This window comes from Epinephelus lanceolatus, chromosome 17, assembly GCF_041903045.1.
Source record: "Epinephelus lanceolatus isolate andai-2023 chromosome 17, ASM4190304v1, whole genome shotgun sequence".
NCBI classification, from domain to species: domain Eukaryota; kingdom Metazoa; phylum Chordata; class Actinopteri; order Perciformes; family Serranidae; genus Epinephelus; species Epinephelus lanceolatus.
In genome coordinates, this window is record NC_135750.1 from 4,624,469 (window position 1) to 4,635,753 (window position 11,285).

Here is an 11,285-nt window from a genome sequence, read left to right on the forward strand (position 1 = left end):
ACCTGGCAACAATTACACGGGCCCCACGCTGCGTGCACATTAGCTCATGATATATTTTGTGTTTTGTAAAACTTTACAGAAACCGTAAAAACAAATCAGCATGTTCTTACTGGCAATATGGGAATCTGATTAACATTTAATGGAGAAATAAACCTGCATGTGTGGAGACTGTCAGAGCGCAGAGCAGGCTGTATTTCATACTAATATTATTCAAACAGAATATATCATCCCATTAATTGTGTGCGCTGCATTGTCTCTGTATTGTAAACACATCTGATCATATTTTGCAATGGTCCGGGATTTATGTGTTTGCGCTTGGTGGACGCTGGGCTGCTGTGAATCACACCGACCTGCCTTTGTTTCTGCAGCCTGACTGTGGTGAAGCAGGGACGCCCCCGGCTGGTTGTGCCAAGTACTGCAGCCTGGAAGAGACGTAAACAAAGACAATCCCATCATAAGAAGACAGCATCATTGGTACCCTCAGTAAAGCAGTTAATGGGACCGTTCTCCTCTAATTATCAACTGAGACACACAGCTCATTTTAATGTTCCTACAGTCTCTAAGTTATTAGCTAATAAGGCCTTTATATTTGGAATAATCTGCTTGTTAATATTTGATCCATATCTTATTTCCACTTGTCCAAAAACACACTTGTCTTCTTTTAATACCATCAGTTGTACATGTCCATAATAACACCTCAATAATGCTGTCTAATTATGTTTTTATTATTTAATGCCATCATTGACACTAGCACTTTTCTATAACCTATAACTGAATGATCCATTGCTTGGAGTGTAGTCTCCTGATTTTGTATGTCTTATTACTTGATATTTATTCATTTAATTTTGGTCTCTGTTGTCTCTGTTTTTGTCATATTTGGTGTTGTTCAATCACCATGTTACTTTTGTTGTCTTGTTAAATGCAGTATCTAATTGTGCTCATATTGTATTATTTTTGTTGAGGACCGTCGTGAAAACAAGATGGCATCTTGAGGGGTTATTCCTGATATAGTGTTTCCATGAAATATTTTAGTCTTGGGTCAGATCCAGGATTGGAAATTAACTTTTTTTGTCCACTTGCCACTGTAGCTGAGGGCCAAAAATCTCAACTCCAGTGGCACTTCCATCCACCAAAAAATCCAGATTTATTTGATTCATAGCCTGTTTATATAACATTCTAGTCTTAAAAAAATGTGGTGAAAATAAATGTATTTTATGGCTATTAGTTAAGAATTTTTGTCTCCCCAAATCCACCTGTATACACCACCCTACCGACTGTCCATGTCTTTGGAACCAAAGCAGGTGTTGCAGTTGATGTCTCAGGTCACAACATGGCTGAAAGAGTGCTGCCTCCAGCTGAACATATCTAAAACAGTTGGCATGTTTTTCTACAAAACCAACAGACCTGATAGTGATCCAGGTGAACAACTGCAGCTTGTGAAAGAAGTCAAATATCTTGGGGTCAATCGACCTTTCATTTAAGTCACATGTCAAGAAAACCTTGAAAATGGTGCAACTCAATCTTGCAAATTTTCAGTTAATTAGAAATTACATGTCTACAGAGGCTGCCGAGATGTTTCTGTACCCTATGATTTTCACTCATCTTAATAATTGTATAACAAGCTGGTCACAAGCTGATCATAGCATGTTGAAACCACTTGAATCATTATACAAACAAGCACTCAAAACACTAGACAAAAAAGACAAAGCACTTCCATCACTGCCCAATTCTAAAAAAAAAATATTAGATTTTAAGCTGTGATGACTTTAAAAAATATGTAAACTTGTGTTTGATATACAGAGTCTCCCATAACTTAGCTCCACACCACTTGTAGCGTAGGCTATATATTAACAGAAGAACAAACATTAATTGCCCATGAGAGGAGATTGGACGATTCCACTGTGGAAAAGTGCCTTTAGCCAGTCAGCCTGAGTCTGCCAGAGGTTCAAAAGAGTTGAATGGAATTCCAATTTATATCAGAAAACTTAACATTAATAGATCTTTTGGTAATCACTTAAAACAATGAGTGTTTAATACAGACACATAAATACTAAACTCTTTTCTGCTGCTGTTTAGTTTGCAGTGTTGTTCTTTATATGTTACTACCTCTAGTCGTTTTAAACATTGTATGTCCTTTTCCAGTTTTTAAATTATGTGTGTTGTTTTTGTTGATGTGTACAAATAAGTCTTTTTTCTGTGCTTTGTTGCATTTTAGGTAGCCTTGTGTAACATCTTGGCCAAAGCACTACAGATCTACAGATGAAAATTCTGTCATTTTATATCATGCATATTTATCATTTGCACACTGCTCATTCTTACATAAACTAAACTGAAATACATGATCATGACAGAGACTCTCTCTCTCTCTCTCACACACACACACACACACACACAACTGTTGTCCTCTCCAACTCGGGCGTAAAGCGGAACAAAACATCAGAGCTACATTTCCTCCTCGGGACTTTAATCGCGGGCGGACCAGTCTGTGACAGCAGAACAAGCACTTGCCCTTAAACTTGCATGCAGAGGAATTGACCTCGTCTCTCACTGTGATTATTATTGATTAGCAATAGGGATATTACAGCATCACAATGTCTCTTGCGGCAGAGGCTTTCGTGTCGCAGATGGCAGGTAATGTGTTGTCTTAGTGCTTCTGTTATAGTTCATTAACATAGCTTTAGCTAGCTAACATCAGCTAATGTGTACAGCCATGTAACGTTAGCCATTTGCTAACATTAGTCAACAGAAGTAGCCGCAGCCGTTTAACATAGCAGGACTGCTCAGTCATAAGTGTAACGGTGGCTGTGTGTGTCCACCTTTATCTGTTTCTGTAGCAAGGACTAGCTTGGTTAGCCTAGCTCTCAAACAGGGCTGCCAGCTACAGGTCGTAGATGGCTAGCTGAATGTAGCAACAACTTTACAAATATAACGCTAATAATGTTGTTTTTAGGATTGATGTTAGGAATACAGACCCAGAATTGAACGGTGAATTGAAACAGAAAGAGTTCAGGAGGATTCACGTCGATGACAGCCGTGTTTCGAGTTACAAAAACACGTCTTACTTTAACGAAGTGCTGCTAAATAATATTAAATTCAACCGCTGAAGTAAAATCCAAGATGGCGACGAATGCCTTCTTCTGTGAATCTGAAGGGCTGCTCGGCGCTGCTTAGCGCAGTGCTGCCACTGGTGGCCGGAAGTTGTACTGCAGCAATAATAATGTAAAACTGCATCCTGTATATAAAAATGAACGAAGCGTCTTCACTGTACAAAAAGTAAGACTTTGAATCAAAGTTTGGAGTGTTTAAAATAAACTTAATACGAGCCTTTACGTCACAAGTGGATGCAATATGCTTTCACACCCCCACAAAAAAAATAAGAAATTTGAATTTAAATTTTTGTTAAAATGTGACTTTGAAATTAGAAATTGTAATTACAGTCCCCAATAGAAAATTATAAGAAGTACGTAAGTGTATATAATAGATGCATATAAGTATAAATTAAAAAAAAATATAAAGAAATAGAAATGTGCATTATGCTACATTTAACACTAGTACGTCAGATATTAAGAATAAAAATAGGGCTGAGTCTGCAAGTGTGTGAAAATATAAAAATATGTGCATTGTGCTGCAATAAACTATATAAACCAGTTTTCTACATGAATATAATAATAATAATAAAACATTAAAAAAAAAAACATAAAATAACAACTATAAAATAATATTTACAGCTATTTTCACCATTTACATGTATAACTGTGCTATTTATATTTTTATTTAAGTATGTATCACATGTTTTAATTTATTGTAAATTATAGCCTTGCCGTTTTTATTTTTTATTTTTATTTTTTGGTGAATATGACAGACTGTTGTAGTGTCACCTCCAGCCACCAGCGGCAGCAGTGAGCGCAGCGCTACTGAGCAGCACTGCATTTAGGGAGGCAAGAAGGGACGCGCCATCTTGGATTTTACTCGGTTCTACAGCGTTAAATGAAAGTTACTGACACATCGTCGGCGTAAATGTTGTTTTTGTTACTTTATCAGTGGCTTGAATTCATGTGAACCCCCCTGAACTATTGCTGAGAAGTTGAACTTTTTTATGAGGTGTTTTAATTCTCCACATTTGTGTAATTAGCACGTTTATTCACGTTGATAGTGTGAAATGTGTTGTATTTCAAGCTAAGCTAAACACGGGGATATACTGTGTAGTTTGTTTGTGCCTCTGTGGGGGCGTGTCTGCTAGCGTACAGATAGATCTCCAATGAGGGTGACATTTAATTTTAAATGCATTACACAATAGATAGAAGAACATTAGCCGTTTAAATAAACAGAAACATAACAGTTATTAAGCCAATTTGTGACCTTATAATCGTCTGTCTCCCTTTGTGTGTCTGTGTGTGTGTTTCTGACCCTGACAGCTGCTGAGCCTTGGCCTGAAACTGCAACCTTGTACCAGCCGCTGAAGGGTGAGTCACTGTTTGTATGACTTGGAGAAATATTATGATCTGTCACTTTAGAGGATGTTAGTGTTTTACGTTACTGTGGTGTCGTTTATTTTTCCCCAGAGGATCAGATTCTGCTGTCAGACTGCGCCTCATCTCTGGCTGTTCAGGTGAATTCTGTCTTTGTGTGTTCCCAACAAATATATCAGCGTGTGTGTGTGTGTGTGTGTGTGTGTCAGCAGTGTATATAGGGGGGAACGTGTGTGTTATTTTATAGATGATGTCAAGTTCTTTATTAACTTATGTACAACAGTTACAGAAGAGCAGTCATTGGCGGTGAAAATCTTAGATGTCAGGCTCCCTTATAAAGATGCTCATTAAAGACGTATTTTAAAACTCACACATAAGAAATTCCTCCTACATATATTACTTACAGCGACCTTAACGTGTTTAGTCATCAGATGGCTGAAACCAGACTCTCCCACATACAATACATGGATCCTAAAAAGTCTGGGCCGTCTATCAGATGGAATAAATTACATACTCATCAAGACTTCAAAAATCCACCTTTACTTAATGTTGGAGTCCTGTCATGGCTAACTGTTGTTTGCACTGTTTAGGCTTTGGAAAATCCAAACTAGTTATATATTATGTCGGATTTTTATTTGGGACCAACTCCTCCATGTTGTCAACCATGCCACTACCTTTCCAAGTACAAAGGAAGAGGGACTACCAGATGTGTGTATGAGCCACAGAACTGCAATTGATAGAACATGCACTGTAGCATGATACTAACAAACTCTCTGTGTAGTAGATTATGGAGACATTTTAATCATTCACAATCTAATATATACAGAAGTACAAACATGAATGGATCATCATTCTAAATGAATCACCTCAGCACTGCCTGACTGTGTCCTGTGTCCCTCTTCTACAGGCCTACCTCAGGATGTGTGGTCTTCCAGTGCAGGTGGTTTGCAGAGCAAATGCTGAATACATGTCACCCTCTGGTTAGTACACACGCTGCTGCACAGGTGAATCCTGTGGCCATAATGTGAATCTGTCTCACTGAAAAACAAACCTTCTATTGTTAAGTTCAGAGCGTAACAGTCTCCTCCTCTCTGTTTTTTTACCGTCTCTCTCTGTAGGTAAGATTCCCTTCATCCATGTGGGGAACCAGGTCGTGTCAGAGCTGGGGCCCATAGTGCAGTTCACCAAAGCTAAGGTGTGTAACACAGATATTAAAAATGTTACTGATTGCTTGCTTAGGCCGACTGTTGTGTCGCCTCATGTCGCCTGTGCCTCAGACAAAAAGTTGCACCTGAACGCACCAGACAGACTCCGGCCAACGGCCAACTAGCGTGATGTTCTGCATCAGCGTAAGAGGAAGTAGCTTTCCTGTTCAGCAGGCGGCGGTAGTCTATATTCATCATTCAAAAAGTGAAACTGCAAGACGCTTGTTAGCCTCTTGGCACGTTAACAACCCAACCTGATGTGGAAAGAACAAATGACATTTGCTTTCGCTAGGGAACAATCTTTGGCTACAAAAACAATTTAAATTTAAAAAACAGGATTAATTAAAGATGAGAAGAAAATTTTCTCTGTGTTTTTGGGTCCTCAGGGTAATTCTTTGAGCGATGGCTTAGACGATGTTCAGAGAGCTGAAATGAAAGCGTACATGGAGCTGGTCAACAACATGCTGCTTACTGCTGAGGTACACACACACATACATACACTCCCTGCCAACAAAACACACAGTAGAAGTTGTAATTATCAATATTTCTGGATAATATCCTCTCCTTTAACTCTACAGTTGTACATCCAGTGGTGTGACGACGCTACAGCTGCTGAGGTGAGCGTACTTGTCTTTAGATAAAAAGAAAAAAATATTTGGCGGTGATTATTTGTTGCGTCTTGATCATGTGTGCACGTGTTTGTGTAGATTTCACGTCCCAGATACAGCAGTCCTTACTCGTGGCCTCTCAATAACATCCTGGCCTATCAGAAGCAGTGGGAGGTTCGCAGGAAGATGAACGCCATCGGCTGGGGAGGGAAAACACTGGAGCAGGTTAGCTGCCACCTGCAGATAAATATCTGAAGTTTACATGTTTTGTAAATTGTTCTCATGCTTTAGCAGATACTGTTTGTGTTTTTTTGTCTCATAAAATATTGACATGATTAAAAAGTGTCTGTCCCTTCACGTGTTTCAGGTTTACGAGGATGTGAGTCAGTGCTGCCAGGCACTCTCCCAGAGGCTGGGAACACAACCGTACTTCTTTAATAAACAGTACGTATCTCTCTTGGTTCTCTCGGTCTGTCTGTCTGTCAGAGCAGCTCAACAACAGAACAGCTCATAGTGTCGCATAGTGAGAGTTTATACTTCAGCTCTTCCCTGCAGATTCTGCTCTGTGGCTAAAATGAAATGTTTTGAAGCATCTGACAGCTTTCCCTTTAGCACCACCCTGTGGTGTAAAACTGTAATGACCTCCTCATCTGAAAGTGGAGCTTCTCTCTGTCCTGAGAACATTTTGTATATAAAACCACGGGTAGGCAACCTGCAGCTCAGGAGTCACATGTGGCTCTTTAGCCCTTCTTCATTGGCTCCCTGTGGCTTTGACAAAAAAATTATATAGAAATGAATAACAGTTAACATTTTAATCTTCATGTATCATTGTTGTAGCCCTAAAGGTATTCTTACATTTTCTAATTGTGTAAATGTGTAGCCTACATGCTAAATAAAAACAAAAAAAAAGTGTTAAAGCCAAGCTCAGTGTGTAAAAATGGTGAATAACAGTGACATCAGTGGTCAGATTCTAGATTGCAGGGCTCACTCGCACTCACTCACTCACTCACTCCTCCCGTCGGGTAAGTGACGGTGGCCTCGTAGGACAAAAAGCCTTGCGCAGACAGAGATGACATTATCCACGAATTTTTCAAGTTTTTCAGGAGCAGGCCTATCTAGCGATGAGGAGAATATTTATTTAGGAATCTAAACCATGTTACGATGTTGTAGTGACCCTGCAGTAAATGTTCTGTTATAATGTCAGTGTTCTGTGAGTTAATGGCATGTTTGGGATTGAATGAATATAGGTAGGGGGGCGGGGTGCGAGTGTGACAGGGATGAGAGCTGTGTGAGTGCGCGTGCTGGTGTGTGTATGAGCGAGCTGGAGGAGAGAGCAGGAGTGCACAGTTGGAGTTACAGCTAAGTTCTTGTTTGTTGGTTGTTTTGGTGTAGTTACGGCCAACAGTAACCTGTACTGTTCAGTAATAAACAGTGGTTTTTGCCGAATAACTGCGTCATCCTTTCCACACGTCCTGGCGGACGCTACAATATGTTATAGCTTACCAGTGAGGTATAGGTTATCTGTGAGATATAACGTTATGTTAGGAGTGTTTTATTTCTAATTGTTTTGGTAACATTAGCACAGTAATGCTAAAATAACACGTTTTATGTGATAGTCACGGCACAGTGCGGCAAATATAGGTTGGTATGATTATAATATATGCGTTTCCAGAGTGTTCTTCCACAGGAGTTTTTTCCACCTGGAATAAGCAATGCCGATATTCACTCGCGTTTTGTCCCGTCCTCGCTTATCTGATCTTTTTCTTTTATTTGGTGGCGTGGTTTCCCTCTTGCGGGGCAAAACATATGTGTGGTCCTCCATTTAAAGTGCGACAGAATCATAAAAGTACAAAGCAGGTTCACGCAGAAGCGCCCCGGATTGAGCTTCACCTTCTCTGTCTCCAGTGACGGCAAGTTCTAGGTAAATGCGAAAGGCGAAGCGCGTGTATCTCTTTCGGCCACCGTATTCAAATATGGCGACACAAGATGGCAGCCTCCAGCAGACCGCGCCCTGCCTGTGAATATATAGAGAAATGATTCTAAGCCTATGAGAAAGCTTCCATTTGTATGTGAATTGCATCACACTTTAGTAAATATATATTTATGAACGCAATAGTTGATATTTGCTAATAAACAACCACGTAAATTACACATTGTAACTTTAACATCTGGTCAGCTATGTGTGTCATACGTCTAGGGCGTGGCGCCTTCTCCTAAAATAGCCGAATCTCAATAGCAATGGCAAAGCTTGAGTCACCTTAGTGAGGCTAGCTGTCGATATCGAGGAAATAAAGAATTTAATAGTGAGTGAACAGATGTGTTTGCTTTCAATACTAAAGCTGCAAAGTTTAAATACCAAATAATCATTGATAGCCCACTGCAGAGTAACTGCTTTGTTTTAAAACATATTAATGAAAGCTCATTTACACCTATTAGGAATGGTGATAGCAAGATCAAATAAGCAAAATAAAACTTACAAAAACCATCTTGGTTCATCTTTTCACTGTTTCCAAAATCACCAACTCTGGTTTGGTTGAATTAAACCATTAACTCACCCAGTTAGATGTGAAAATATTCTGGCTTTCTGCAAGCTAAAATGACTCTTTATTTAGAGGCAGTCTGGTGAGGTTGGTGACGGTGATTTCGGGGCTGTTTCTAGTTAAACAAAAAGAATCTTACTCTGTAACAAAAAGGTCTATCTCTGTAGGGATCCTTTCCATGATGCTGTCAGACACTTAGAATAACAATCTGAGCCTGTCAGTGACAAAGCAAACACTTTTAGTGGACGTACATTATCGGTATGAATATACACCCAGTGGTTAGATTGCACACTGTTTCGCCGCTGTCATGTCTTCTTTTAACCTCACAGTCCTGATTTCTTGTTTATATCTGTGTGAAAAAAGTGGTTGAAATAATGAGAAGCAGAGATGCTCTGGTGCATCACTGTCAGAGGTTTCAACCGTATGAGATACATTTTAAATAAAATAAAGTGACCAATATGTTGATAAAAAATAACACGGGGAAACTTGGCTTACCTCATGAGGAAAATAAACAAATCTTCAATTGATTGGTTGACTTTAGCTCTGAGAATCTAATGTGTGTGTGTGTGTGTGTGTGTCGTAGGCCCACAGAACTGGACGCGTTGGTGTTCGGCCACCTCTTCACCATCCTGACCACCAGACTGACCAGCACTGAGCTGGCAGAGCGGATCAAGAGCTACAGCAACCTGCTGTCCTTCTGCAGACGCATCGAACAGACCTACTTTGAAGACAAGAGCTCTTGAAGGAATGAAACGTCTCTGTATGATCTCCTCTTGTACATTCGGCCCCTCCTTCTCTCATTCCCTCACTGTAGCACTGACGAGCTAAACACAGCTTGTATTCACACACCTGTCCCCACGTGATGCTTGCTCTCTGTCTCCCTTTTGCTTCGTACTTGTACATTGTTGCATGCTGCTGACAGAAGTGCAGATGAGTCTTTGAAGGATGAAGAAGTGTCCACTGCACAAATACACCTAAAAGTATCCTAAAGTCACAGTGAAGATCACCAACACATATGTACCATTTAAAAAAAGTTTAACACAGACTCAATAATGACATTTATGTGAACACACTGATGATCTGCAGCTCTTTTAGTTTAACTGCTTCAGGAAGCCACCAAATGAATTTTCACCAGACCACAGAGCCTTTACGTTTGCAGCTTTATAGGAAGTAAATAATGATGCAACTCCTCACAGACTCCAGAAGGAGGTCAGACGTCAGCTGCAGGTGCTCAAGGACACTTCAGCAGGGTGGATGCTTCCTAACACAGAGGCTTATTTATATGCTCTTACTGTTTGTCACTGTTTCCACTGTCTTCTGCTCCGACATGTATCATAGTGTATCTACTGCGATCCACTGAGTCTCAGAGAGGCTTCAGTCCGACTGATTTTTTTCCTAGAAGCTTGTAAGAAAGACGAGGCAGCGTTGCTTCCCTCTGTACAAAAACACATGAATATAATGATGAAGAGGATGTGACTTAATCCTTAGTTATTCCACCGTTGTTTTCTTTGTGTGAATTAAAAGTGCCTACAGAATAAAAGTCATTTAACTGAATGTGCAGAGCTTCTTGTGGCTTATTTCTTTCTCCAACATGAAGCTTTGATTAGAGTACAGAGGTTCACTCTTTGTTGGAGTTAATTACTCCAACGTGAACTCCAAAATGTATCACTTAAAGGGACAGATTTTATCCTGAGTTTGAATTTTTCTGTGCAACATTCTTGCCGAAAGCACACTGACATTGAATAATGAAATCACCCTGAGCCTCACTGCACACACATAACTGATGATTCTTAAAAATGTATCACTGACTGAAGTGTTGGTGAAACTTTCTCATCATTAGAGATGTTTTCATATTTTATAAGAGATTAGATAAACTTTATTACTCCCACACTTGGGAAATTCACATGTCACAGCAGCTCAAAGCACAGACAGAAAAAGGAGGGTGACAATGTTACTTGAATAAAAGAAAATTAAGGATTAAAAAAAATAAATAAATATCTATCTGTATATATATATTAAAAAAAAAAATAATCTTAATCGTTCATCTTTTTCTATAGGAGTTAGAAAATGCTGCAAAATAAACCTTTTGAAACCTGAGCAAAGTGGCTTGATTTTGTTTTTCAAAAATATGGGAAGAAGGCAATGAGAAATAGAGGAAGAAATTACTCTAAAAAAATTGCAGGAAATTAGTAAACAGAAAATTAAAAACTGGATAATAAGTAAAAAAAAAATCAGGAAAGTTAAAAACAAACAAACAAGGAAATTACCTGGAAAAGTGCTTAAAAATTGTTTTTTAAAAATTCTGAAACATAATTTTAAATGTAATAATAGTAATGAATATGGTTTCCCCTCAAATTGTTTTCTTTTTTCCCTAGTTTGTACCTAAATTCTGAACCTATTTATTCATTTATTGCAATTGTAGGACTTTTCTTCCCAAGTTACTCAATGCTTTTTCCCCATGTT

The 11,285-nt window shown here is 39.1% G+C and overlaps 1 protein-coding gene across 1 annotated transcript; it reads left to right on the plus strand.

Annotated features, from left to right (window-relative positions):
- The first annotated feature begins 2,450 nt into the window (after positions 1–2,450).
- mtx2 (metaxin 2) lies at positions 2,451–10,376 on the plus strand. Its single transcript, XM_033641282.2, has 10 exons — positions 2,451–2,631; positions 4,416–4,463; positions 4,563–4,609; positions 5,377–5,449; positions 5,588–5,664; positions 6,061–6,153; positions 6,253–6,291; positions 6,382–6,507; positions 6,650–6,726; positions 9,406–10,376. The coding sequence occupies exons 1-10, from the start codon at positions 2,592–2,594 to the stop codon at positions 9,563–9,565; spliced, it is 780 nt and encodes a 259-aa protein (XP_033497173.1). The 5' UTR covers positions 2,451–2,591; the 3' UTR covers positions 9,566–10,376.
- Positions 10,377–11,285: the final 909 nt, after the last annotated feature.